This window comes from Trypanosoma cruzi, genomic scaffold, assembly GCF_000209065.1.
Source record: "Trypanosoma cruzi strain CL Brener 1047053516511 genomic scaffold, whole genome shotgun sequence".
Classification (NCBI taxonomy): Eukaryota; Euglenozoa; class Kinetoplastea; order Trypanosomatida; family Trypanosomatidae; genus Trypanosoma; species Trypanosoma cruzi.
In genome coordinates this window covers 55,491-83,259 of record NW_001849397.1, presented here as the reverse complement: position 1 = coordinate 83,259, position 27,769 = coordinate 55,491, and the positions used below count along the sequence as shown (strand labels likewise).

General features: G+C 48.6%; 11 protein-coding genes across 11 annotated transcripts, besides 20 other annotated features; all 11 read right to left on the bottom strand.

Annotated features, from left to right (window-relative positions):
• Positions 1-27,769: a sequence feature (heterozygous, Esmeraldo-like haplotype).
• Positions 262-636, bottom strand: Tc00.1047053506407.110 (hypothetical protein, conserved; the record flags this gene model as incomplete). Its single annotated transcript, XM_807122.1, has 1 exon — positions 262-636. One exon carries the CDS (start codon positions 634-636, stop codon positions 262-264), a length of 375 nt encoding a protein of 124 aa, XP_812215.1.
• Positions 682-704: a microsatellite.
• Positions 1,002-1,035: a microsatellite.
• Tc00.1047053506407.100 (hypothetical protein, conserved) lies at positions 1,149-2,291 on the bottom strand (the record flags this gene model as incomplete). Its single annotated transcript, XM_807121.1, has 1 exon — positions 1,149-2,291. The coding sequence occupies one exon, from the start codon at positions 2,289-2,291 to the stop codon at positions 1,149-1,151; it is 1,143 nt and encodes a 380-aa protein (XP_812214.1).
• Positions 2,349-2,371: a sequence feature (AT_rich).
• Positions 2,426-2,489: a sequence feature (T-rich).
• Positions 2,723-6,937, bottom strand: Tc00.1047053506407.90 (hypothetical protein, conserved; the record flags this gene model as incomplete). The annotated part of the gene is made up of 1 exon (XM_807120.1): positions 2,723-6,937. One exon carries the CDS (start codon positions 6,935-6,937, stop codon positions 2,723-2,725), a length of 4,215 nt encoding a protein of 1,404 aa, XP_812213.1.
• Positions 6,973-6,998: a microsatellite.
• Positions 7,271-7,291: a microsatellite.
• On the bottom strand, positions 7,368-9,719 carry Tc00.1047053506407.80 (hypothetical protein, conserved; the record flags this gene model as incomplete). Its single annotated transcript, XM_807119.1, has 1 exon — positions 7,368-9,719. The coding sequence occupies one exon, from the start codon at positions 9,717-9,719 to the stop codon at positions 7,368-7,370; it is 2,352 nt and encodes a 783-aa protein (XP_812212.1).
• Positions 10,316-11,119, bottom strand: Tc00.1047053506407.70 (hypothetical protein, conserved; the record flags this gene model as incomplete). Its single annotated transcript, XM_807118.1, has 1 exon — positions 10,316-11,119. The coding sequence occupies one exon, from the start codon at positions 11,117-11,119 to the stop codon at positions 10,316-10,318; it is 804 nt and encodes a 267-aa protein (XP_812211.1).
• Positions 11,269-11,351: a sequence feature (T-rich).
• Positions 12,020-12,079: a microsatellite.
• Tc00.1047053506407.60 (hypothetical protein, conserved) lies at positions 12,588-13,178 on the bottom strand (the record flags this gene model as incomplete). Its single annotated transcript, XM_807117.1, has 1 exon — positions 12,588-13,178. The coding sequence occupies one exon, from the start codon at positions 13,176-13,178 to the stop codon at positions 12,588-12,590; it is 591 nt and encodes a 196-aa protein (XP_812210.1).
• Positions 13,458-13,541: a sequence feature (T-rich).
• Positions 14,108-14,139: a repeat region.
• Positions 14,257-14,276: a microsatellite.
• Positions 14,333-14,361: a microsatellite.
• On the bottom strand, positions 14,491-15,957 carry Tc00.1047053506407.50 (hypothetical protein, conserved; the record flags this gene model as incomplete). The annotated part of the gene is made up of 1 exon (XM_807116.1): positions 14,491-15,957. One exon carries the CDS (start codon positions 15,955-15,957, stop codon positions 14,491-14,493), a length of 1,467 nt encoding a protein of 488 aa, XP_812209.1.
• Tc00.1047053506407.40 (hypothetical protein, conserved) lies at positions 16,435-18,312 on the bottom strand (the record flags this gene model as incomplete). Its single annotated transcript, XM_807115.1, has 1 exon — positions 16,435-18,312. The coding sequence occupies one exon, from the start codon at positions 18,310-18,312 to the stop codon at positions 16,435-16,437; it is 1,878 nt and encodes a 625-aa protein (XP_812208.1).
• Positions 18,502-20,934, bottom strand: Tc00.1047053506407.30 (hypothetical protein, conserved; the record flags this gene model as incomplete). Its single annotated transcript, XM_807114.1, has 1 exon — positions 18,502-20,934. One exon carries the CDS (start codon positions 20,932-20,934, stop codon positions 18,502-18,504), a length of 2,433 nt encoding a protein of 810 aa, XP_812207.1.
• Positions 21,299-22,201, bottom strand: Tc00.1047053506407.20 (hypothetical protein, conserved; the record flags this gene model as incomplete). Its single annotated transcript, XM_807113.1, has 1 exon — positions 21,299-22,201. The coding sequence occupies one exon, from the start codon at positions 22,199-22,201 to the stop codon at positions 21,299-21,301; it is 903 nt and encodes a 300-aa protein (XP_812206.1).
• Positions 23,261-23,293: a microsatellite.
• On the bottom strand, positions 23,494-26,427 carry Tc00.1047053506407.10 (lysosomal alpha-mannosidase precursor, putative; the record flags this gene model as incomplete). Its single annotated transcript, XM_807112.1, has 1 exon — positions 23,494-26,427. The coding sequence occupies one exon, from the start codon at positions 26,425-26,427 to the stop codon at positions 23,494-23,496; it is 2,934 nt and encodes a 977-aa protein (XP_812205.1).
• Positions 26,552-26,572: a sequence feature (AT_rich).
• Positions 26,915-26,940: a sequence feature (AT_rich).
• Positions 27,149-27,197: a sequence feature (T-rich).
• Positions 27,349-27,379: a microsatellite.
• Positions 27,432-27,472: a microsatellite.
• Positions 27,523-27,566: a sequence feature (A-rich).

Genomic DNA, 27,769 nt, shown 5'->3' with positions numbered 1-27,769 from the left:
ATTTTCTTTGGGTTTCTCTTTATTCCCGGGAAGGTACATCTGCGACTACCGCACTACACAAGACCAATAAAGACGAAAAAAGAGAAGCAAGTTTAATAATAAACAGATGCATTCATAAAGTCCCTCAGCTATGCACGGAAACCTCAAACCCGTCTCTTATTTTTTTCTTCGGTTTTTTTTATGACGGTTTTTTTATTGTCCCACTGCCAACCCGCCATCATCATACATACGCTGGTGTTGCTAACACCTCGGAAATTTTCTTCAAGGAGGCCACACAGGCATCATGCCTCGCTCCTTCTGCATCGAAAGGAGCCTTTCCAACTCCCCTTTTTTATCGCCTTGGTTTTGCAGCTCGACTTGTAGGTTGCCATGGGCAAAGAACTCTAACAGCACACCAACCGGGTCCTCAGGCCGCTGCATCAACAGTTTTCGCATCGCACAGCGCATGGTGGCGTCAATCTCTGGGTGTTCCCGCAAGTATTTAGCATGGGCGATCTTTTCCTCCGTGAGGTTGCGACGCATATTCTGCAGCTCCTCGGGTGTCATGATCGCAGTGGCCGCTTCTGTGAGAGTCGGAAAGCACTCTGAAGCAGGGTCATAGCTGCTGCTCGTCACGGCACCTCCCACTCGTTCCATATATCCTCCTTTTTGAAAAAAAATCGGTGGGTGGCGAACTCACGCAAAAAAAAAAAAAAAAAAAAAAAGGGGGTGGGGGAAAGAGGCAGACGTCCCACAGACACGCAGAGAAGGGCCCTCCTCTGAAATCGCAGGATGGGCAGGGAAGGAGCACGTGGAATAACAACAACAAAAACAACAAGATAAAACACAAACCTTACAGACGTGACAACCAAAGCGGGTACAAACAAACAAACAACAACACAGAAAGCGGTTCTAGGCGGAGCTAGTACAAGTGACGGTCATCCACTTCACGCATTATTAAACAAGAACGATAAAAAGTTTTGGAAAATAAAGGGGAGGCATAGTCCCCACCCCAGACCCACAAAAAAAAAAAAAAAAAAAAAAAAAAAAGAGAAAGCACTCTTCGCCTTTCCTATCCTCCCTGCGAAGCCAACACACAAAAAAGTGGATCTACTCCAAACTATTGGACACTCAAAAGAACACAAGGAAAACAAACAAATCAAACCAAATCACCACAGTGCAGTTGGTTTATGACTTTGGTGCGTCATCGCTCGCCCGGTATGCCGCTCTGCTGCACGTTTTTCCTCTGCTCTCCACCGTTCTTCTGTTATGCCACGAAGTGTCTTTTGTGGTGCTTTGGGTGGGGGTGGTTGGCCAAAAATAAAGTCTGGCATTTTCTGGTTTGCACTCTGGTGGCAGCGAGCCCTGGATCGGCGAAGCATATCTTCGTCAAAGCAATCCTTTGATTCATGTTGCGAGGAGCTGGGCCGTACTGCTACACGAGGCGTAACTCGGACTCCAACAGCCGGCGGATCGGGGTAATCATTCTTCGAGAGCAGCACATTGTCCCGCAATCCCCGGTGTTCACCTGCGCCACTGGAGCGTCGTGGAGGATTTTCAGGCGTTGGTTTAGACTCCGCATTACGATAATGCGCCCCGCGATGCTCAGTGAGATTGTCAGGACGCGGTGCAGAGTCATCAAGTGCAAAAGGAACATGCACTTGAATCGCCTCGCCCGGTTTTCCCAAATCCATTGCTTTTTTCTTTTCCTTTAGATTGGCACACCGCGCATGACTTCCCTTTGCATATTCTACTGAAGCAATACGCCGTGCGAGACGTTCTTCTTCACGTACAATTGATGAATTTCCAGCGTGGCGCAAAACTTTTTGTGCCGCCTCACGGTAGGACGGATTTTCGGCAATATTCAAGGCACGCGCCTCTGCTATTTGCACCGAGGTACATGTATTTCTGTTGAGTGGTTTTACACAACGCCGTTCCGTTGTCGTAAAGCTTTCCCTCGGAGCGAGAATACTGGAAACAGTGTCTTTACCAGCACCTGTAGCACCTTGCACCCGTCTTTTCCCATATCGACCTTCCTGACGCTTAGCGTCGTCTGAAAGACTGATGTAATGCGGATCAATGTGCTTTTTGCCACGGTATTCTTCCTCTTTCCCACGCGCAAAGCGCTGTGGATGTACGTGGGGCCGAGCCTCGCGCTCACACACACCAGTTGCGGGTGTTATTCCAAATTCAGAGTGCACCAACTTGTATTCACACGTTGTACGTGGACCCCGCCGGCCACTGGCATGATTCGTGCTGTTCTCCTTTGCACCCGTTTCGCTAAAAACGCTTTTTTCGCCGTTGTTACACATTACTGTTGGTGATGTCGCCTTCGCAGAAAGAACACACACAGACACACTCCCCTTCACAATTAAAAATTAATAAATAAATAGATATGCGTCCTATGCACCAATTCTGCAGCGCATTCAAATAAAAAATGCACCAGAAAAAAAAAAAAAAAAAAAAAAGAGAAAAAGAGATGTAAAGAGGAAAAAAAAAAGAAGAAAGAACCCCTCCACTCTCGGATGTTCGCTCCTCTGTTGCTGTTTTTTTTTTTTTTCTCCTCGACTCTAATAATACTCATTTAAAATATACAATTCAGTACAGCAAGCATGCAGCCCCTCTGAGAGCACATCTCTGATATTCCCTAGACAACTCGTCTCCAGCCTCTCCACAGCCATCAGCAAACCAATTTCTGCTAAAACAAAGCAAGAATATAATGGGGGAGGGATAAACAACAAATTCAACGTGGCTCAAGCAAAAGCAGGCTCTGGAGCTGCTGTCGCAAGGGCTCTCTTTCGCTTTCCACCTTCGCAAGCCGCCCTTCCAAGACACGATTCACCTTCTGCAGCGCCCCATTTTCTTCTGTCATCGCGTCAAATGCCTTCTCTTGAAGCCAACATGCTTCTTGCAGTTCCACCACACGTTGTTCAAGTGTCTCAATTTGCACCTGCTTCTCCGCCAGCTGGCGGCTGAGATCCTTCGAGTGTTCCTCAGCTGCCTCGCTACGAAACTTTTCCGCCTGCAATAAACGTTGTATTGATTGATGAGCGGTGCGTGTCTCGCTAATTTCTTGTTGCAACGCCTCGATGGTTCTTTCTGCCTGTCTCGCCCGCGACATTTCATCGTTTTGTCTCTGCTGTAGCGTCAGGTTGGATGCCGCCAGTTGCTCACGGATTTCATGCAGCGCCTGTCCCGTTTTGTTCTGCGAATTGCGTGCCTCCAGTAACTCTCGCTCAAGACGATGAATATCCTTCTGCAAGAGCTCCTTTGTGTTATCCGCGTCACGGCGAATTCCTTGCTCTTCCTCACGCGCGGAATTTAATCGTGCCTGCACATTCTGCAGCTCCGCCCGCAACTCCTCTACCTGCCGCAAAAGTTGCTCTTGCCGTCCCTCTTCACCTTGCCGTCGTGCCGCACGTTCCAATTGAAGCTTAGCAACAGTTTCTTGCCACTGCCTCCGTTCTGTTTCCAACTCACGTTTCTTGGCAGCCAGTTGCTCTTCAAGATGCTCCACACGCGCACAGACCTCGTTGTATCGCGATGTAACGTCCTCTAATTTTGTATATGCTTCATCGGAAAGGCGCTGTGCTGCAGCAGCCTTCGACTGTGCTGTCGCCAGTTGCGTTGCCAGCCCCTGCTCCCGTTCCGTCATACCGCGAGTCATGCGACGCACACGCTCCTCACAACTCATGTTTAGATGATGACTGGACTTCTGGAACGTCTCTTCACGTTCACGCAGATAAATAGTTGTGCTATGATATAGACGCTTAAACACCGCCGCACACTCGTCAACATAGGCATCCACAATACCACCCGCTATAGCAACCCACATGACGTCATCGTTTGTTTCCTCGTGATGCACATTTGCTGTTTCTTCTCCGGAATCATTTACATTGTCGTTGTCGGCGCCGATATTCCCGATATTGACGTTGCTACCATCTGGGGTAACCAATTGCACTTCAGAGGTGGTGTTAGCAGTATTATTATTAGTATTAGTAGTGGTAGCGGGAGTTGTCTTGGTATTGGTAACCATGGGAGAGGAAGCAATAAAAAGGCGTTGTAGACGCTCTAAAGATTCCCAAAAAAAGGCGTACGGCCGTAGTGAAACTTGTTCCACCGACGATGTAAGATCACTGAGGAAAGTGTGGAGAGCGCTGGAGAACGCTGCAGCCAACTCATAATTTTTCCAGACTCCTGGCCTGGAAGGGGAAATTAAATCGTCTTCCAACGTTGATGTCGGTGGTGAAAGGGTTCGGCTACTGCTCGGCTCCCCGTGTGATTTTTGCGGTGGCAGTTTGGAAAAAATTTCCCTTGGAGTTGTCGGTAGACGAATCACCGGAGATAATTCAAGGGGCTTCATGACCCCCGAGATTTCGGCTGCATCGTCGGTTTCAATGCGAAATGTCATCGCATCCAACTCTTCACGCGGTGGGCTGAGACTGGGTATGGAGACGGACCGTGGCTCATCAAGAATTGCGAGGAGACGCGTCGTCGCTCTCTTTGCAGTTGCCTGCAGCAGAAAAGCAACTCGTGCAAACTGTTGAGCGGGGCTTGGCGGTAGTTGGCGCAGACAATCCTGCACACTTTGCTTTTGTTCCTCAAGCTTTCCACGCAACTCTTCTATATTCGTTTGTGCTGCATTCAGTGAACCAACAAGCGCCTGCACATGTTCACGCTCTTGCATTAACTCCGTTTCAATCTCCTCATAGCGGTCTACAGGAACCGTCTCCGCCGCTAGACCTTTTGCCTTCTGCGAGGAACGATGAAGGGCATCTTGCATCTTTGCCGCCTCAATCTCGGCATCACACAACTGACGATTAAGCGTGGCTATAGTCGAATCTTTCGCCCCCAGCTCTGTCTCCTTACTGCACTGAGCCTGCTCTAGTTTCTCCCAAAGTTCTGCATTCTCCGCAATAAAAGATGCATTTTTTTCCTCCATGCCGCGCCGCAGTGTTTCCAGTTCGTGAGTGACTTGCGCCAACTCCGCCTCGTGACGCTCGCGCAACCACGACATTGTCTTCTCTGTCTCCGCCGTATTGCTCTCTAGCTCCGTACGAGCCTTGAGCAGCTCACCCCTCAGCTTACACTCAACGTCCCTCATGCATTTCATTTCATCTTGCAGTTCCTTTATATGATGAATATCATTCGAATCATGTTCACAAAGTCGCCGCTGCAATTCCTGCTTCGACTGTATCATCTTTTCCATCTCATCCTCGTGTTGTTGCAATTGCCGCTGGTAGCGGGAACGGCTGTTTTGTACAACTTGCTCCAAACGGGTGTTCTCTGCCCGTAACTCCGCCATTTCCTGTGAATTCTTTGCACGTAGTCGTTGGTTCTCCGCCTCTAGTTCCTCTACCCTTCCCTGAAAGGCGAGTTGCTGCTGCCTAATCACCTGTAACTGTTCCTCGCCGGATGGAGAGGAAAGTGCAGCCGCCAGACGTCCCGCTGCTGACACCGCCGACCTTTCTTCCTCGCGCCATTGGTTAATTTCCAAACGAAGTGAACGAATCTCACGCTCCATTGTGCGCCGCTCATTTTCCAGATCCTCATGAAGATTGGCAAGCTCTAAGGCACCCTGGCGCCGCGTCTGCTCTAATTCACACTGGAGTGCTGCCTTTTCCGCACGTTTTTCTTCCTCTATTGCCGCAATACGAAGATTTGTTTGACGTTGCACTTCAAGAGTGTCAAACTCACGCAATCGGTCGGTTTGTGCATCTAATGTCTGCACTTCCTCCTTAAGTGCCACGAGCGATAGCCTCAACTGCTCATTCTCCCGACCCAAATTAGTTGCCTTGTCAAGCGCAAGCTGCCGTTCGGCGGTGGCTCGTTCTAGGTCGGAGTCGCAACGACGCAGACGCTCCTCCAACTGTTGCAGAGCGCGCGATAGTTCAATTACAAGATGCGATGTTTCCTCTAGAGAATGAGCAAACCACTGCCCCAGCTGCCCCGGTGTGAGGCTGGAATCAGCGGTCACACCGACCGCGGCGACGGTCGGCAAACGCAGGCGCGTCAACTGCGAAACCGCGACTGGGGACAGCTCCCGTTTTGTGTTGTGGCTACGTCCTGCATCCAAAATGAGTTCCTGCAGTTGGTTGTGTAGTGTGACAAGCATGGAAGCAGCGGTAACCATTTCCACAGATGGCTTTTGAGAGTCGCGATAAAGCGCTGAAGTTTTGGCTAATTCCTGCTGCCGTTCTCGAAGATTTTCTTCTGCCTCACGCTGAGCCGCATGGGCACGCAACAATTCACGGTCCTTCTCCTCTACTCGCAGCCGCATCTCCTCTAGAGATGCCTCCGCCGAGCGCCGTGCTGCTTCCGCTGCTTCACTCCCCGCGCCGGCGAGCCGTGCTGTTTGAACGGCGCTCTCAAGGTCTCGCTTTAGCGTGTCGTGCAACAGTTGCTGCTCTTGTAATTCCCTTTCCAATTTTTTTGCATACACGTGCGACTTTTGCTTCTCCTCTTCCTGCTGGCGCAGCTGCTCGCGAAGTGAAACTTCCATTTTCCGCGATCCTCCTTGAATCACTGGCGATGGATGGTCATCTGCACCGAGATTTCGCGTGGCTTCAAGACGCTTTAGGTGCTGCTGAAGCTCCCTTATCCTTGCGGTAGCTTTGTCGCGTTCCCCTGCAAGCTGAGAGCAGCGGCCTTTCAACTGATCCAACTGCCCAAGAACTTCCTGCCCGACTTCGATGCAGCGCTGCAGCTCTGTCTCCTTTGCCTCGATAACCGCCGTGTCGTGACGGCAAAGCTGCTCGTACTGCAAAAGCGCCTGATACGCGTCGGGGGATGTGCGACGAAGCCGCGCAAGTTCTTCGGAAGAAAAACTCGCCAGAGGCGTCAGCAACTGAACTTTTCTTGAGCTCGGGTGAAGACCCTCCGCATCCGCCGTCAAATCACTGCTGTTCAGTCCCGTGTCCCTCGCCGGGCGGCGGATTGGCCGTAGCCCACTTTTCATATGTGGGAGTACAGAGAGGGTGTCTTGACGCACGCAAAAAAAAAAAAAAAAAAAAAAAAAAGTGAGGGGGCAAAGTGGAAAAAGGCGCGTACAGAAGAAAAACAAGGATGATAAAGGCGTGTCTAAATGCAAGCAAGCATCTCGTTTCGCAGAGAACTTTAACCTTCAACTCTTGTGTCGTGTTCCCTTCTCTTCTCCCGCCCCTCCACACGACGCCTGCAGAAGAAACACACGTAACTACGTCAAATACACATAAAAAAAAAAAAAATGAAAACACTCGGGAAAATAAATGCCCACCGTCCCTATTATTTCTTTCACTGCCTCTTTTTTCAATTTTTTTTTTTTTTTTTTTTTCACGTTCTTTCGTTTGTGTACTCTTCCGCCTTGTCTATCGCCTTGCTTCGCATCCATTCCGTTGAAATACACCAGCCTAGTTACCAGTCAAAACCAGCATGTCCACGCCATTAACTCCGGCGCCCGCAGTGCCCATCACCTGCTGGATATCTTTCTCAAGAGCATTGTGACCTTGTGGTTCCTCGGTGTGAATGGAGTGTAGTTTTGCCTCCAGGATTCGCTTCAGTTGATTGAACCACTCTACTTGTTGAACACTCCCCTCATAATTCTCTTGAATATCAAGGTGTCTTTGCTGCATCTCTCTAAGTCGCACCTGCAAGTCTTCAATTGCCCGTTCAAATCCCTTTTCTGCCAGAACGGTGACACCATGATCCTTGTTGAGGTGGTACAGCAGCCATCCCCTCGTTGGGTTTGCTTTGCCGCAGTATGTACACTTCAGGCCCCCCAATACGACTGTAGCCTCCTGCGCACGCTCGTCTTCCGTTGGAATCTCAGCACCACTCCTGAGAATCCCCGTAAACTCACGCTCAGCCTCAATACGATTCCATTGGGCGGTAATCAAGGCCCCTTGTGCCTGTAGACGATGATAAATAGATTCATTCATGTTTGTTTCGTCTCGAAGGGCTTGGACATCGCGCTCCATCTTCGATATGTCCTCCATAAGCAAACTCTCTTGATACTCGTAATTAGACTTCTTCGAAAGCCATTCCTGATCAACTTCAGTCGCCGTTTGCCGAACCTCTCGAAGCTCAGTAATCAGTGGTGCAAGCTTTGTTCGGCGTTCACGAATTGCCATTGTGAAATCTTGCACAACGCGTGAAAGTTCCTCAAGTGTTTTGCCCTTGAGTTCTTCAATTGTATCCTTTTCACGCGTCAGCTTGGTAAGGGCTTCCACCGTGCGGCTGTAACCCTGCAGCCCGAGCTTCCTTTCAAGATCGCCAATCTCGGCGTCAAGATCGTTAAACTGTGCCTTTAGGACGTTTTCGGTAAATGTCAGTACTCCCCACTCAACACGTAACTCTGACAATTTCGCCCTCATCCCCTCACTTGCGGCCTTTTTAGCTCGGACTTGATTTGAAAAGGTAAGAAATTCATCACCCTTCAACATTTGATGCGCCTCACGCAGTTGATTGATGCGATTTTCCCTATCCCGAATTTCATTCAAAGTGCGACTGTTGTCAGCCTGCAGGCTTGTGAGCATCTCCAATACCTCTTCTTTGCGCTTTGCCACCCGTTCCACTTGCTGTTTGATGGTTGAGATGGTGCTTCCATCTTCACCAGGCTTCTGCCGTTCCTTCACTTGATGCTGGAGCTTCTTTAACGCCTCATCGAGCTTCTGGTTCTCTGTCGTCAGCGCCTGCATGTCCAGAGGCTCAGAGATGAGCTTATCCAGCTCTTCATTCTCCCGACGCTTTTGCTCAAGTTCTTTTGGAAGATGCTCCTCGAGAATCATTTTGTTCGTTTGAATCTCATCTCGCATGCGGCGTACAATAACGTCCACGCGACCATCAGCGGCATCACGGCGAAGATTTTGTAGCCGGTTTTGCATCTCCGTGCTGCGCTGCTGTGCGGAGATGAGCGACTGTTGCAGCTCCACTCGCTTCTCCGCCAACTTTGACTCCTCCTCCAATGCCGCGCGGAGGGCTTTACTCGCATTCACAAGTGACTCCTTGTCGGGCACACCGCCAAGTTTTTTCTCCGCCACCTGAATGTAATCCTGAAGACGGTCCCGTTCCTCCTCAAGTGCGGTGACTTTTCGGCGCGCCTCCGCGGGATCCGCGTGAGCAGCCCGAAGCGCATCGACGCGCCGATGCGTTTGAACGAACATCAAGCGAAGGTTCTCATATTGCTGATAAAGGGCCCGTACATCTTCATCCTGAGCTCGCATCGCCTCTGGAATATCAAGCCGCTGAAGAAAACGGGCAAGGTACACACGCTTCTCGTTCTGCGGCATGTTGGATAGCACCCAGTAAAGTGTCGGATACACAACGGTCGGCTCGGCCTGAGCGAAACCGGACGCAAAATTGTCCGCCAGAAGCGCCGGTATTCGGTAGCCAAGAGTTTTCGTCAGGAACTCAATCATACGCGGTGCAGCCTCACCAATTGGCACCTCTTCCAAATCCATTTGTTGTGACTGCGCCAGAGTGCCAAAGACGTCGTTGACGATTTGAAGCAAGGGAACACCCTGAATGGCATCAAATTCCACAAGTGAATATTGCCGAGACAGCACCTTGTTTACATTATCAACAATATACTGAAGGACCTCCTCTTCTGTCAGGTCTGCCGCAGGACGTGGTTTATTGCCGCCATACGCGCCTGTTCCCTCGCCTGCAAAAGCGTTGCCATATGTCGAAGAGTTGCCGGGCGCCATCGAGAAAGCGGGGCTGGGGCCAGGGCCCGGGGATCCCGGTTTGCCCGTAATGTTCATAACTGTTTTGCTGGGGCTGTCGCTCAATCTTCCTTCACCTTGCTTCTTTTTTTTTTTTGCTTTTTTTCTCCTGTCATCATTCAAAAACAGTGAGAACAGAGAGAAGGCACCGTGAATATGTACCGGTAACCACAACGCGGAGCCAACGTACACATAAATGTCATTTCCCCTCACTCGTCATGACTCGCAGATTTTGGCTCTTACTCACCTTTCAACGTCTCCCCCTCGCCCACAAACGCCTTGTGTTTCCAAGTCGCAGCAGCCGCACGGCAAACAACACAACCAACAAGAAACACAAAAGACAACCGCAGCATCACAAAGAGGACGTGCATACAGACACCCCAACAAAGAGAATGACAAGGACAAGAAAGCCTTCAGGCACATCACATCACATTTCAACGATTTAGAAGCATAGATGTGGCACAATATATATAGATACGTAATGTTTGTATTGGCAGCAGCACCCACCAATCCACAAACACACTCGCCCACTCTTACAAAAAGAAGGGAAAACGCCGCAAAAAAGCAGAAAAATAAATAAATTACTTCATTTCTCCCTTCCATTTTTTTTTTTTTTTTTTTGCTCTTCTTCCCTTTCATTCCCTTTTCAGTTGAAGCAGCCGCCATTCTAGTTCGTCACGCGGGGTCGTCAGCGCAGGAATGATCAGCCCCGAAGGTGTCTTTATGGTGCCACTCGTAACCGATCTAACTGCCGAAGCACCGCCGGATTTCTTCTTCTCATCGACAACACTCAAAATCGCAGCGCCACTCGCGGCGGCGGCAGAGGCAACTAAATTGTTCGGGTCACGCAGCTTTTGCTCGTCGTATCCCTCGATGCTGTATTCGGTGGCGATCATGGTAAGGTACTGCAGGCAACGCTCATTTGATGGAGTAAATATGCCTAGGCGATCAATAATTGTCTGATTCACAGAAAATTCCGTGTTATTTACACTCATCATCACAAATGCCTTGCCAAACTTCATTTCAAAAAAATTCTTAATATTCTGCAACTCCGGCGCAATATCGCCCAGACGGGCGGAGGCCCACAAAACTGAAGTGACACTTTCCTTCAGCTCCGGTGGGCAATGTATCCCGGCAGCGTTACCTTTGGTGCCCTTAACATCGGCAATCATCTGCACACGGTTAGCGATAAGCTCAAGAAAGAGCGAAAGTGCCTCCAGGCCCTCAATACTCACATCATCGCGTATGACCTGCTCCACTTTGATGCGGGCTGAGTCGTACTTCTGCAACGCGAGAAGCTCCGCAATTTGGCGCCTTTGAATCTTTACACCATTGACTAGTTTGTTCTGCTGCATGCGTACACGCGTCACGGCCATTCGAATATTGGCCTTCACCTTGACCGCGTCAAACTCCGGCTTTTTGGAGAAGAAGGACTTCATGGCTGCTGCTTCAACTCCCAGTACGATGTCAATTATTACGATTGCCCCTCAAGTTCAAGTTGTGGCAGTAATCTTGTGTGCGTGTTTGTTTGTTTTCGTGAAAGGGGACCCTTGAAGATTAGCGTCCAGGCGCCAAAAGCAAAGCGCATAAGAGAAAAAAGAAAACAAACAAAAAAAAAAAAAAAAAGAAAAAAAAGAAAGAGAGAGAAAGACACACAAATAAAAAAAAAAAGCAACTCAATATAACAAGCAATTGCCAAAAGCGCCATTCACTGCAGCTAATGACATGACTGCCTGCTTGCGGAAGGTTATGGGTCCCTCTTCTCTCTTTCTCTCCTTCCCCTCTGCGCCACGACGGTACCAAAAAAAAACGCCAGAAAAAAACAGTCGCTGCTTCCCTCTTTTCCAGGCAACGCAAACTGCATAAGGCACAAGGAGTCCCATACGCAACAACAAAAACAAGAATAAAAACGACGGCAGAAACCGTCGGCTGCATGCTGTGCAACAAACGCCTCTCCCACCGCCACGCGGAGAGCGTATAGACGCCTTTGTCCCCACAAACACTGCCGTCGACAATGCCTCTCCCCAAATCTGGGATAACTTACGGCCCGTATTGGACTTTTCCGTTTCTCCATGTATAAACGCATGTGCCAGAGTCCGAAGTCGCACCTCTACGGAACAACCGCAAAACTGGTGAGGCGGAGGGTCAGCGTGTCACGCTGTGTGCTTCCATGGAGGCACGCTCGTATTCCATGTGCTGCAAAATAAAGTGCTACAAGATGAATGGAAGGCACTAACGTGCACACACAGAGATGTTGAGACAAAACAAGTAATCATGCAATAACCAAAACAACAGTATCGAATCATGTGCAATAAACACACACAGACCCACACACGCACAATAGCAATAATAGTAATAGTAATAATAATAATAATAATAGTAATAATAATAATAATAATGGAATTAAATAAAAAAGGAAAAAGAAAGAGAAAAATACAACCTCTGCGGAGTAAACGACATAACAAAAAGAAAAAATGACGTCAGGAATACAGGAGGGCATGTCATGGAACCAAAACGTTCCACATTCCCACCCCAAATGTGTGCACTGGTATGGGAAAAAATATGTATAGATACGCAAGAGACATGAGAAGAATAATAAAAAATAAAAAAAGGTATGGTAGGAGCGCGTGCAAAAGCAATATCGCCTTTTCACAGCCCCTATTGCACCTCCTCCCTCATGTGACTCTCTCATTCTCTTCCTTTGCATTGCCCCACATTCTTTTTTCTCTCCTCCTCTCGAACAGTCCATTCTGTCCTCCCTCGTTACCATCGTTGCAGTTTACTTCATCACGTCACCCAGATAAGACTTCCTCCAAGTATGTCTTCTTCCCGAGGAGAGCCATCGTGGCGCGGCACGTTACAATGATATTCACGTGGACACGTGAATATGATGTTTTAAAAAGTGTTTTACTCCTCTAAAGGAGGAAGATCTTCGTAATCATCGTCATTATTCCCAGTTCCCATGACATCGTTCTTTTTCTCGTTGTCGTTTTCGCCCTTTCCTTCCAATGCGCTCGAGAAAGGTGTCGGCTCTTTCTTCTCAAGCCCCTTCTGTAACATCATTTCCGACATCATATTGCCATAGTCAAAGCCCAGACCACCATCGTTTTCGCTATCTGCGTCATCGTCCTTCCAGCGTGACCAGTCCACCTGGATGTGGCAATTTTTCGTTTTTTCCTTTGTCAGTCGCGGCCAGGCGCGACATAGTGCCACTTCCTTCTCGTCACTGGCGTCGTTGGGCCACTTCTTCTTCAGTTTCAGCTCAATCTGCCGCGGAAGTGTCACGTGACTGCTCTCCTCTGAGGATATTTCACGAAACAGTTCCAAGACGCAGCCGTAATCCTGCCCACCGGCGGTGGCGGAAAAATGCAGCCGCCGCCCACTGCGAATCTCCACAGCGACGTTGGCAGCGTCCTGCAGCGGGATAGACACAAAAACGTGCTCCGATCGCTGCGCCCAGAGAATGTTTGGAAACACGACTTCTTTACTCGCGGACATGATTGACAGAATACCTCTCACCCGTCCCTTCCTGCGTATTGTCTTTGTCCGTTCTGCGCTTGGCCGCCCGTAACTAGTCTGTCACTGCTGGGAGGCGAGAAAGACGGTCCTCCCCTTCTAATCGATCCCCCTCTTACGCCGCGTTGAATTAACTACTTCTTCTCAACGACTGCAAAATGTCCAACTCCTCAACCCCTTCACGTACATTGACCCCGTGTGTGCGAGCCCAGCGAAGGGAACCAAAGCGCAGAAAGACACAAAACAAAAAAGAGACGCCATAAAAAAAAAACAACAAAAAAAAAAAAAAAACATAAAGACAACAACAACAGAAAACCACAAAAAAAAAAAAAAAAAAGAAAAAAAGTCATACTGTCATGAACACAACAGTGATCAAAGACGCCAAAAGACCGCACTTACGCACAGAGAGAGAAAAAGAAATTTGGCCCGTTTCTCTTCCACCTCCGCCTCCCACGAACCGTTTCAGCCGTTGTGGTCAGACGCCCGAAGACATCAGAAATGCACAAACTCATGCCTGCAAGTGACAAAATAATGCTTCGATACAAACAAATCAATAAAATTTGCATTTTTTTTTTATTTTTTCATGCTCGAATGGTTTCGTGTGGTTATGCACATGTGCGCCATTCCCCTCTCAAAAAACTCTACATTTACGCATAAAAAAAGCGGCCGACGGGAAGTAATTAAAAAAAAAAAAGTGCAGGACAACAATCAATAATGAAAAATGCAATATACATATATATATAAAGCGAAGAAAAGCAACTTGGTGTAATATTAGGGCCATCCATACAGAAACGAGACAAACTTCCCTTTTTCAGAACGCTCTGTTTTCTTTTATTATTCAATTTCACTTTCAGTCACTTCACAGCACAAACTAGAAATGGAGCTGTGGGAGAGAAAATACACCTCATCCCGAAAGAGAGAGGGAGAGGGAGAGAAAGAGAAAAGAAAAACGGCTTTTGCTTCTGAAAAGAATAAAAAGCAATCAAGCATACCCACAATGCACACACGTAGTGAAAAGACGCACCTTTTTTTTTTTTGGCCACATCCCTTGACACCCTTTTTGTTGTTGTTGTTGTTGTTTACTTCGCTTCGCTCTGTTCTCTCCCGCTCTTGCCTAGCCTCTCCCTTTAAATACTTTGTTGTTGCTTTTGTTGTTGTTGTTGTTTTCCTCGGCGTGTGTTCACTTCACTGTTCTCTTTTGCTTATGTCTTTACTTCTAGAGGTCGAGTAACTGAAAATGAGACGGGTGCGGAGAGGCTCACCGCCCCATTTTCATCCACCGTGTGTTGCGTGTCTAGGCGCGAACATGCCTCTTTCCACTGAACTTCGTGCTGAAGCCCGATAGATCACCCTTGACAAAGAGCTCGGTGGCAAGGGGCGGCACATCCAGCACGTACACAGGACCAAGTTCGGCGTCCTCCTCCCGCCGCGTTTTACCCAATACCCTCACCGATGAATCCTGCTCAAAGCTGACCCTCACGTTAAAAACGAAGTTTTTTGTATCATTGTAAAAGCCCCACCGACCTCTTTCTTCGTCCACAAGGCGAAAAAGCAGGCCGTTTCCACGGTCCTTGAAGCATTTGTACACCTTGTCGTAGTGCGGTATGATATATTTGTCTGGGCCGGAGTTCTCGTACTCGGGGAGCTCGTCTGGCTCTGTTTTTTCCAGCCCAACAGCAGAAAATGACATCTGATAGACAGTCGGGTTACCATCCGTAAGGAAGAGCTCCGTCGTGACAGGCGGCACTGTCATGAAACAAATGGTTCCATCCACCACATCGGGGTCTTTCGTCACGGTAGTCTTCTTTGATGCCTTATAGACGCTCTTGGGAGGAAATTTCACCGTCACGGTAATATTGTAATCGGTTGTGTCATTGTAAAAGGCCCATTTCTTCTCATCATCGTCAATGAGAAGAAACACAAGACCGTTGCCCTTCGCCTTGAAGCCCTTCAATATTTTACTGCATGGATATGCAATCACGTCGGGATTTGGTCCGCCATTTTCAAAGCAAATGTCACTTAAGTCCTCAGGTGGAACGTTATCCAAGGGATTTGCCACAAATGACTGTCGGTATTCGCGCGGATTGCCAATAAGAAACGTCTGCGTGCGCAACGGTGCCACAGAAACTTTGTACACCACCCGTCCCTCGTTCTCAGGATCACGCTCAACCCGTGTCATGCCCAGCGGACGTACGCAGCTCTTATCGGCAAACGTCACCTCCACCCCCATTGTGAAGTCCTTTGTGTCATTGTAGTAGCTCCACGTGCTCTCTCCAGTCTCCATGTTTGTCGAGACAAGGCGAAACAAGAGTCCGTTGTCGTGATCCTTCAGGCACTTGTAAACACTGTCGTACTGTACCGCCGGGCGGCCGTTTTTAAATTCAACATCATCTGCCGGCGCTGCCTCACTGAAAAAGTCGATCTCAAACCCCTCTACGTTGCCCTCAAGAAATCGCTCCGTGCGTCCGGGGTCAACCACCACAGTGGCGTTGTATCCCCATTCTTTGTTCTCCCCCTCTTCCCTCTCCGTTATCTTCGCCCGACCTAGAGACCTTACTTTGGATTCCTTGCCAAGTCTCGCAACAACGCGGAATATCATGTCCTCCGTATCATTATAAAAGGCCCACTGCTTCTTGTCGTTCACAAGACGAAATAAAAGGCCATTGCCTTTCCCCGAAAAGCAACGAAAGACTTTGTTGAACGCAAAACCGGGCGTCCCCCGCTCAAAAAGCCCACTGATTTCGTCCACGAGATCCGTCATCTTATTTTTTTTTCCGTCGCTCTTCGTTGGAGAAAAATATATTTCTTCACCTGCGCTTTGCGTGCGCACCTGCCGTTATGCATTTGTGTGCGTGTGTTTTTGAAACACAGTCGTTTCGTTCCCCCCATAGCGTGCATGCACGCAACGCAACAAAAGTAAGAAAAGAGGGAGAGAGAGAGAGAAAAAAAACGAAATACAAAGACAATCCATCGGAAATTGGCAGAGGCAACAAAGGGCAGAACAGGACCATCGACCAACGTCAAAGAAGAGCCGCGGCGACACCGCCCAGTGAAAAACAAAACAAGAAGACCAAAAAAGCAAAACGCGGAAAAACAAACTCCATCATCCACGCACACACACGCAGTGATGGAGTGAAAAGAGTAAAAAAGAAAAAGAGGGGGGAAAGGTCGTTTTCACCAATATTCATTGCGTCGTTTCGGGTGATACACAAGCAGAAGAAATAAACATTTCACTACCTCACTTTTCGACTCGAGACAGCTGTGGCCCCTGCTCCTGTTTTTCCACCAGCTCCTCTTGGACACGGCGCATCTCCTCCCGCAATTCCTGCAAACGCTGACTAATTCGATTCTCCCACTCCCACTCAAGATCGTCTATGGAAACAGCATGGAAGGAAGAAAGAAAAACCTTGAACTCTAGAATGGAGTTGAGGCGCTGCTGCATGCGTGCAACATCCGCAGCTAATGTCGTGGTTTTTTCACGCAACCGCATCCACTGATTCCATAGCGCCTCACGCTCGGCCTCCCGAAATTGCTTCACCTCTGTGAAAAGTGAGACCACCTCCAACAATGTCACCTCATCGTCGTCTGAGATCGGTAATGCAAGATGTGCTGCCAACGCGGGTACCACAGGCACCCACGGTGTCTTTCTCTTTTCTTCCCTCTCAGGCCCCGTTGTGGGAACGCGATCCTGCAAAAGAGCCTCCTCTTCTTTCTTCTTCGTCCTTTCCTCCAACAATTCTGTCCCTCCCAGCAATGGCAACGGCGCGCACTTCGGCGATTTGGGCGGAAAGGGCTTCCGAATGAATGAAGAGTCCCAGCAGAAAAGAAATCGCTCCACCACATCGCTGTATCGGCGGTACCTCACCAAATCCTCATTTATACGCGGCTGAACTCCACGAAGAGATTGTGGCTTCGGAGAAAGTGAAGTTGTCTCCTGCCGCATTTGTTCCATCAATTCCAACTGCTCCATTAGAAATGGGCGGACGACGACAGCGCAAACGCTCACAAGATCCCCAACAAAGTCAACGAAATCTGAGGTTTTGTCACAGTTTTCCTGGGATGCCGTCTCTCCCTGACACGCCGTCCCCGTACCGAGAGAAGCCAAAACAGCGAGTGAGCAGAGCACCGCTGGACCCTTTTTGCACACAAGCCGTCGAGCTGTGTTGCTGCGTCGGTTACCAACACGTAACTGCCTGCCGTGATCATCGCTGGTATGGCGGTAGCTTGGTGTATTGCATCCTGTGGAAAAGTTTGAAGTCGTCGAGGGACTTCGTCTAGATCGCGTAGAAACACCATTCTCCGATAAAAAAAAAAGAGCGTAGTAACAAAAACAGTTTTCGCCACAGCTACTGCTACCGCCACCACCCTCCTCAATTTCGCCCGTAAACTCATCTGTCACTCCATTTAAAGCGGTCGTTGAACCACTCGCGTGGCGTCGCATCGTGGTAAACTCTTCCTGTAGAGTCTGAAGAAGAAACTGCTGCAGCACACTGCCGTAAACAAAGGACGACGAAAGAAGTTCCTCCATATCTCTGCAGCAACCCAACCCACGCTCAATTAGCAAGCGAGCACACAAGAGCCGGCGATCTATCAATGCATGCTGGAGCCGTGCCATTTCGGCCATCGCATTTATGACACCTGAAGAATGGGAGTTGGATAAAGAATTTTGATCAGATTCTGACTGATGTTGCACTACTGGGCAAATCAACAAGCGCACCACCGTGAGCAATTCCTCCCGTAACGGCTGTGGCAAAGAAAAAGGTTGCTTCATGGCGAATAGAACGTTTAGTCGCTCAATGCCTTCCAAGACACAATTAGTTATCTTTGTGGCCAGCCCCGTGCTTATTGACATACCACTGCTACCATGGCTTTCAAATGCTAACAACAGTGTTACCACACGAAGTGCCTCGTAGATCACTGCAGGGGAATCTTGCATGGCCGGCAGTGAAGCGGCCTCGCCCAGGATGTTGCTGTATTCTTGAGCAACGTCCACTAAAAAATTGGGATGAGGTACGCGCCGAGCATCATGTCCGGTGTCGTTTTCTATCGAAATCGCAATTAACTCGTAGAGTCGCTGCAGCCGCAATGTGAGACTAGAGCCTTCCCCCGCTATCATCACGTATGCTGAAAGAGTAAAAACAAACCAAAAAAAAAAAAAAAAGCCTCAAAAAAAACAGCGGCACAACCGCTTTCAACAACAGAAGCGGGAAAACGTACAAATTTCAACAAGAAGAATAAAGAATAAACACCACCGCCATTTCCCACCCACAACAACGAAGAATGCACACGTAAGTTCTCACACCTATCAATCCCAATCCTGCAGGTCAAACCGTGAAAGTTCGTTCAGCAGATCAATCTTGGCCCCCTCAGATTTCACAAGTTTCTCGTCAATGTACCACTCCTGGTTTTCCAACGACTGCAAGGCCATTTTGCGTAGTCGATTCTTACGCCTCATTTTCAGCTCCCCAGTGAACAAACTACGATAATTCCGCAAGCTGCGCCTTACCGTTTGCAAGTTTGCGTGACTCCATTCGCCACCTGTGCGTTCAGCCTTTACCTCTTCTCGGACGAGAGATGGAGTGTGTCCGACTGCCAAAAAGTTGCTTTCCGGAAAATTCCTTTTCGTCTTTCCCGCGTTGCTGCCAAAAAACTCATCTTCCAAGTAGGAGTATGACGGTGTCATCTCCGTCCAATGGTGACGGAGCGGAGGACCGTCCGCCGGGATGTACTCCGTGTGCTCAAAACTCTCCTCGTATGTTATTGGATCCTCCTTTGGGCCGGCAGGGAAATGATCCTTAGTATGGTTTTCATTCCTGCTGTTACCCCCATTCTTCTTGTACTTGTTGCTTTCGTTGCTGCTTGGCTTCTTCCTAAGCACAAGAAGATCCACCGCTTGGTACGTGCGATAAAAGGCGTTCAGCTCCTGCTTGATTCGATCGCGACACTGCGGGTCAGCAAATTCGCGTAGGTACGCCATGTCACAGAGAGGGAACTCCTCACCGGTGTTGCACATTCCCGCCAGCGAGTGACGACGACGCACGACCAACTCGTACGGCCCTTCCAGCAATCCCGTGACGGCATCACTAAGGGACGTGAAAGGAACGACACCACTGTCACCGCGCCTACTAGAAGAATGCAATTGAGATAATGATATGTGTTGCAAAATGTCTTTCGGATCAAATGCCACTGGAATTATAAAGGGTACATAGCCACCGTCTTTTAAAAGAGGCGTCGCTCGCCTTTGCGGTTGGGTGAAACTTTCAGTGTGATCCTTCGAAGAATGAAGAAGTCGTTGCAGAAACTCGTGCAATGCAGACAGGCTAGAATGTGAGTGGTGATCCTCAGCAATCGGCGGAGAGTACTCAACGACGTTGAGTGATTCCTGCAGTAATGGCCATGATGGGAAAAGTGGTTTCATGGGAGGGTGAAACACAAGAAGATCAAACGGACCAAATTCGCTCTCCGGCGCCGCTGTGACCTCAGCAAAAGAAGAAACAGAGACTTGTGGATTGTCACGCATAAAGCGCTTCCGTGCCAGAAGTCGGCGACGCGCAGCTGCAGCGGCCAAAGTACTTCTCTCCTCCATCAGGGGGCTTGCCATTTCCCCCTCCTCCTGCTTCGCCACAGACCCCAGCTCAGGAAGCAAATCGCATCGGATAAATCGCACCCGTTTCGCCACACTTGTTGCGCTGCGCCGCTCGCGCAGGTGTTCCCGGAGTGTCGCCTCCGCACTTCCCAGCGCATGCGCAGAGACGTCAACGGCAATCACGTGCTGCGCCCCAGCCTTCAAAAGAAGATCCGTCATGTAACCGCTATGGCATCCACAGTCAAGCGCTGCAAACCCAACAGTATTACTTGAGGTTCGCTCGCCTCGCCAAGATGGCGGGGCAAATGGCTCAGTTGCACTCCACCATCGCATCGTATCATCCCTCATTGATAAATCAACATTTGATGTGTTTCTTTTATCGGCATCGCCAAGACGCCTTTTTTCTTCCTGAACTGGCCTTCGCCGGAGCAACCACTGCAGCAAATGCACGTACGGCATCTGCTCTGTATTTAAACTGGGACAATAAGTGCCATGCCACGGATGCAGCAGATAACCATTGCGATGCCACTCGGCACTTGTTATCCCACCGCCCCATCGTACACCACGATGGTAGCGCACAAAAGACTGTACAAGCCGCATGAGTTCTACGAAGGAGACAAATTCCTCCTCCCTGTCAGACGATGGAGAGGCGGGAAGCGCCATGTCCATCCACTCCACAAAACCCTCAATTATTTCTTCCTCACTCCTGGGACGCCCTTCCTTTGCCCCCCCAACGGCACGATGGAAGTAGCGCAGGAGGAACATGGGGAAATCATCTACCTCCTGCACCACGTCAGAAGGAAGAAAAACAGTCGATTGCAGCTTCACCACAAATTGCTCTGCCAGCTCTTGCAACTCCATTAGAGTTCGTGCGCCGCGATGACTCTTACGAAGCGCCTCTCCCCCCTGCAGCCCCGCTTGAGCTGTCGGAGCAAACCCTAAAGAGATCTCCTGAATCAAGCACCGGACGTGATTTTGGCAGTCGTGAAGACTGCGGTACACCACTGGCCCGGAAGTCGTCGCAGCCGCAGTCGAGGCCCGACGAAAAGAATAAGAACTCGCTGAAAATGTCACCCCACCGTCAGCGACACTCATTGTATACATTGCCGCCTTCGCCGCATACTGCCGCCCCAAACGAGTCAACAACTGCATTTCCCCCTCCAAGGCCACACTCTCTCCCGTACACCTCCCGAGACCCTCCAAAATCCAACTTTACCCCTTTTCTTTTCTGAGGCGTGTGTGCGTATTTGTGTATCGAGTGTCCTTCCTTTACATTTCATCACGTTGCATAAAAAAGAAAAAAAGTAATAATAATACGTATACAAATAAAATAAAAAGGTTAATCAAAAAAATATCCTTACAACACCAGCCAGAAGGATCCGACGTCCAACCGCATCCAATCATGACGTCACAACCACTGTCTTTAGGTTTTGGCGCTCAGCACCTCCTTAATCGTGGGAGAGAGGAACAAAAGACGCAAAGACTGAGGAGAAAAAAAAAAAAAAACCTTTCAGTGTCAACGACGGTTTTTCCTCTTGCCTTTTGCCGTCTTCTTGCCGTGTCCCTTTTGAGAGTGTTTTTTGATTTTGCGAATCTTGGCCAGCTCCTTCAACATGCGCAGACGCGGTTTTGTCTTGCTAGGTCCCTTCGTCTCCTTCCTGAGCCGCAAAAGTTCCTGCTCCACCACCGCTGGGAGATCAGAGAAGTCGTTGGCCGGAAGCTTCGGAGTCGTGGTGGCGCCGCCACTGCCGCTCGCAGCCGCCAACCCGCCAAAAAGCGGCTTCACTTCCACTGTAACAAAGTCATCATCAAGGTGGCTTTTGCGGTCGGATGTTGTCTCTTCACTACTTCCTCCACGCATGGCTGTGGGTATAACGTGAACCGTCTTCCCCGCGGCGATAGCAGAATGGCGTCTATTAACGGTGACATCGACCACGTCATTCTCCTCACGGGTGTCATGCTCGCTCTCGCTCTCGCTCTCCGCGTCACCGTCGTCTTGCGGCAGTTGATACGTAAAGTTCGGCAGGATAGGGACGGCAGCAAAGCGGTTGTAAGCCTGTCGCGCCTCCTCGCGTTGTGCTCGACGAGCCCTCGCGTTCTCGCGCCTCGTTTTCTGCCTCGCGTCTACAAAAGCCTTCACACGGCGTTCGTTCTTACACTTGTGCATTGTGAGAAGATACTCGCGGCGCGCATTTTCGTCAAATTTGATCGCCCTCACCCGCCCCGAATTCCCACCGCCGCTGTTTCTATGAGCGTCCTTAGCGCCTGATTTCTTGAGACGTCTGCGCTGAAAACTTTCGAAGCGATCGACTTTGAATCCTTTCTTTTCACGCCCCTTTTTGTTATTCCCACCATCTTCATCGAAAGCCGTCCCCCTGTTCATCATACGGAAACCACGCGACCACGCTTGTGCACACATGCATGGAGAAGATAAATGCACACACACAAAGTGGAAACCAAAAAAAAAAAAAAAAACATGCCGCGCCACGCATGAAATGACAAGTTCAAGAAATAAAAATAAAAAAGGATACACCAACACAATATACCGGAAGACCAGCAGAGAGAAGGGTAATCATACGGGGTCCCATGCATAAGACCAAAATGCGTGAATTTTATTTCAGCAACAGTAAATAAATAAATGAATCAAAAAAAAGCAATAATGACGCAAGTATCACCAACTCTACCTCAACTATATGTATATAGCGAGAAAGCAAGATAAAATGAATACGGAAGAAGAGAATATTTTACACACGATTTGACCCATTGGCAACTTCTCGAGGCTCTTGTGGAGTTGTACCCCCACTATAAGACCGACATAAAAACAGGGTAAATGGAGGCAACGGGAGTATTTTCGCCTCCCTCCAAACACCCACACAAACACACACATAAAAAAACAAAAAGATCCCAGGCCATCCAATGGATAGGAGTTCATAAAAATTATTTTGCCGCCAACGCGTTCCGTTTCATTCATTTTTCACGCAGCACCCATCGTCGCATCAATAACTGTATTGCAGTTGGCGTCACTGCACCTCCAGCCGTGCGTAGCGACAACGGCGTCTTTGTCGCACATTGCCAGCAGGGCGGCATGCCCATTGCACAGACGGTGCATGTCCTTTACAAAGTGTGTAAGCCATCATCTTCGTCGGCAAAAAGAAGAACTGCTCTCCAAAAGGAAAAGCAAAAACGCGGGAACCAGACGGCAGCTGGAACGCCATAATACAACCTCCGCTGCAGCGTGAGAGTCTCACGTGATGGGGCGTCAACTGTCGTTTATCGGTTCCCCGGCCCCATCCCTTCCTTCCTTCCACGCCATCCTTCTTCCCCAAATTGAAAGGAGGCTTCGTAAGAAGTTAATACACACCAGCAGGAAAAGCAAAATCATCCTCCACTCCCCATGCGCTTCAGCTACATGTCCTCTGAAAAGCGGCAACAAAAAACAAAAACACAATTTCCTTTAAGAACGCAGGCGTCACTCAGTAAAAGCAAAAGCAAAAACAACAACAAAAAAAAACTCTTGAAATAGAATTCTTTGTACTAACTGACGTTTTTTTATTAATTCAAATATGTTTGGGGTTACACTACTCACAATTTTTTTTCTCCTCATATTTTCAATTTCGTTTTAATTCTCACTCGCATTTTTATTTTCCCGTTTCCTACCGCGTTTCCCACGCCCCCACTAAATAAATGCCATCGAGTAGCATTTCCCCTTCCTCAATGTGCTTTTATATAAAAAATAAATGTGCGGATATCCATTGGACGCACCGTCACTTTTTGGATCTGGCGTTGCACTATCTCCACCGCTGTTAAAGAGACTTCATCGATGCTCAAGATAGTTATCCAGTGAAATTCTTTAAAGATTGTCATTAGATCCACTTCGACAGGCAACGAGCGTTCAGGGTCCTCACTCACAGCGTAACGGTGTCCAAGACGCAAGAGCAAATTCTGCTGATCAATTAATTGCAGTGTGACAACCTGCAGGCTTGGCGGCAGCGAAAATCCAAAAGACGTGTTATACCGCGCAATTGTGGATGCAGCATCAGTAGAAGATGAGGAAAACATGACAAGTGGCGTATAATAGTTCTCATCCTGTTGCTCACGCACACGCCGCATCGCTGTTGGTCCACTCCGTGACACTGAAAATGACAGCGTGCCGCGAACACGCAGGGGAGGGCCGTAATGATGGCCACAATTACTTGTATTTGTCATCACACAATCCGCGTAGCTTGTGACAAAAGCGGTTTCGTTTAGAGGTTCCCCCACGCCTTTAAAGTCGTCACGTAAAAGACGTCGGTGAACCACAAAAAGGACCTCACCGCTCTGAAGACTCGTGCCGCCCATTGGGGCATCAGGAAATACGTTAAACTGCGTTTGGGTGTCGTTGATGAAAAAAACCGAAGTCACTGGGTAGAAATTACCCGCCACGGGTTCCGTCTGCGTAAAGGGGTAGTCGCTGCGGTGGTCCACACGCCGACGCTGCATTTCTCTTCCGTTGCTGTCCGTGTAAAACACATCCCCGCTCTCCACGGAGGTGCGGAATCGGGCAACAAGCTCGCGGCCAAAGTTATCGTGAATGGGAATGCCAAAAGAGGTAAACTCCACATCAACAAGATCACCGCGAAGAATTACCCGTTGCACAAGGTCCTTCCCAAAGCGTTGCTCCACAACCCCCATCCTGCGATCCACAAGACGGAGCTCCACAGGGGAATCTGTTATCGGGTTGCACGTGGCATTCGAAACAGGACGCATAATGTAGGCACCACCGGGGCTTAAACTGACAGTATCTCCATCATTGCTGATATAGTAGCACCAATCCTGTTTCACTGCCACCGTTTGGCCACTTGATCGAACAGTGACACTTTGTATTAGGCCGTTACGTCCAAACTTAAGCACGAGGGCCTCATTTGATATTTCCAAATCGTCTTCCGATGGTCGCACAAGCGAAACCAACCGGGAATTATGCTTTTTGGTAGCAAATTTCAATTGGGGAGTAAAGAGATTTAATAGTGTGAGCCTCACCAGTTGAAGTTCCACCCCTAATGTATAAGGCTGCCACTCTCTGTTCTCATTCGCATAGTCACTAATCTGCACTGGTGATTCAAACACGGAGTACCGCAAGACGCCTTCGCCCGATATAATGACATCGGACCGCGGAACAGGAATATGTACAATTGTCCGCTGGACAGAGTGAGCATTTGGGTTCCACACAAGCACATTAACAACTGCCCCTTCCTTTTCAAATGCCTTGGCAGTGGCGGAGCACACCGACACGTTAGATAAGAGACAGTGCTGGGCATTTTCAAACCCAAAAGGACATCCCGAAAGCGCAGGACGTAACCGAACCGAAAGATCTTCCTTATAGGCCTCTGTGAGGCGTTTCGCGTAATCAAAGGCCACATGCTGCTTTGCTGTACCTGTTATAGCGTCGTGGTGCTGTGCAATGGCAAGGGCATCACTCAGCATTGGCACTTCACCGGTAGGCACACCGGCCAAAAACTCCACTTGTCGCGCAGCCGTCCAATAGCTGCTTAGTCGTCGCACAAGTCGCTTCAGCGCGGGGCGCGAAGAGAAGTAACCAGTCCAGTACTCATGTGGAGCACTTGCATACGGAAAGAAATCCCCTTTTTTGGTGTCGTACACAATACCCTCGGAATGTTCTTCGCGTTTTGCCATTGCGTACTCGTACGGGGTGGAGTAGCGCACTTCAAACTCCCCATCAGCGTTGACGATTTCAATGAGTCTGTCCATTTTGCCAAACCACAGCTCACTTGCAAAATAGTTAAAGTCACAGCCCATGGTCCACATGATATTCTTTCCACGCGTCTGTCCCACATTCCTTCGTACCTCCGTCTTGAAAAGCTCAAGTATAAAAGGGATGTTGTAATTTTCAGAAGATTTATCTTCAACAAAATTGAGTGGGTCAGTATTTCTTACAGCGCTTATCCAGTAATCCACAACATCCCACGAAAATTTGCTCGGGGGGCAATACGTTTGGTGAAGATTTATCTCCGCAAATGTTTGCAGCTCTGGCAGTGAAGGGCTCGGCTGCCACCAGAACTGTCGTCGTCCCGTGCTTGCACGGTACTCAAAATCCCGGTAGTCCACACGGGCAAAGAACGTTCCAACAAACCCTGCGCGGGCCGTTAGCATCGCCCCCTGCGTGGCACTGTGGCCAAACGGGTCGACCTGCCACCCCACGCGGGGCACAACCTTCAGCTCGCGCCACAGCCAGCGGTGACCAATAGTCGTCTGATCGATCATGTCAATGAAATGTGTGGTGGCCTCATCGTGCATGCACCACCCTCCATTTGCAAACTGTAGCTGGCCTTTGGCAACAAGATTCCGCACAATATTCCGCATTTCCTCCCCCTGTTCTTTCCACCACCGAGAGAAGAAACCAATCTCAACATAGGTGAACTTTCTCTTGGGATTCAACAGTAATCCGGCAATCACGCTGGAGATAATGCCGTTCACATCTGCTAACTGGATAGTGTTGTTCAGGCCGTATTGATACTGTTCCACCGTCTTCAGCCACCCCATGTCGTCATGGGTGTGCGCGACAAGATGTACGGTGTTCTTCGCGGAGACGGAAAAAGACAAAATAAGGGCGACAATAAAGTACGCAAAGAGCGCCGTAAGCAACCGCATTTTGCAATAGAGCCAATAAATTTATTATATATACGTAGATATATGTAGATATATATGTGTACGCTGATAATCCGGTGAAAGAGCGCCTGTTTCCTTACATACTCATTTAAAATAATAACGAGAGAAAAAAAATAAAAATAAAAAACATCGGCCGGTGTCTCAGTAACAGCAATGAGCAGAAACATTTTTCAAATCCACACGCACAAAAGTTTATATTTACTTCAGCGAAACGAATAACGGGCTTCAGAGGCCCTCAAGAAAATCCAGCGGGATGCACCCACACCAGCCGACCCTGCACAATGGCAGCAATGCGGTGCGGCAAAACAAAAAACTACAAGTCCCAAAAATACACGCCCAGCTTAAACCGCCATCCTCAGTCGGCATCATGAAAAGGCGATTGCCAAGCAGACACAAATTTCCTTTGCCCATTTCTCTCTCAGCGTCAATAAACTGAAAAGAGATCGCTGCCCCCCCCCCCCCCCCCTCCAAAAAAAAAATAAATAAATAAATAAACGACGCAAGGCACCCACCAGCGCGATTTGTTATCCAACTGTCACATGGAAAAAAAGAGGCCTTCACTTCCAGACAACGGGGGTCAGTGCAACAGCGCCAGGGAGTGTCTGCAGCACGACTAGTGGCTGCCTGGGACATGAACACCCGTCAACTGCACCGCAATGGGCGCAGCCGTCGCCGGTCCAAACGCTAGTCATCCCTCGGACTGAAAGAAATAAAAAAAAAAAGAAAAGAAAAAAAGAATAGAAGAAAAGAAATAATTCAGAAAACCACAAAAAAACAACAACAACCAAAAAACAAATAAAAAAAGTTCAAAAAAGAGCGGCAGTGTGACACCATGACATCGTGTTGTTGACAAAGTCACGGATAAAATTAGTTTATCGCATAAAACCCACGAATTAAACACAGAATAAAATAATAATAATAATAATAATGATAAAAAAAGGAAATTAAATAAATAAGAAACGAACAAATCAAGAACTTTTCGTTTCTTATTTATTTAATTTTATTTCATTTATTTATTTATTTATTTTTTCAGTTTTGTTTTCTTTTCTCGAAAACAACACAACACACAATTCATCTTTTTTTTTTTTTTTCTTGTTGTTCCTCTTGTTGTTGTTTTTGTTCACCACATGTCGTTTCATTGTCATTGACATGATTTTTTTCTTTCTTCCCTTGGCGTTGACCGAAGACAGTTCCCAGTCACTCTCAGCCCGATATTCCCAGGCCCATTCACATCATTTCCATCATATCGATCCGCCTTCCCGTTTTATTCCCCCCATTTTATTCTGTTCTTTGCCATTTCTTTCGTCGATCGTCATTGTCTCTA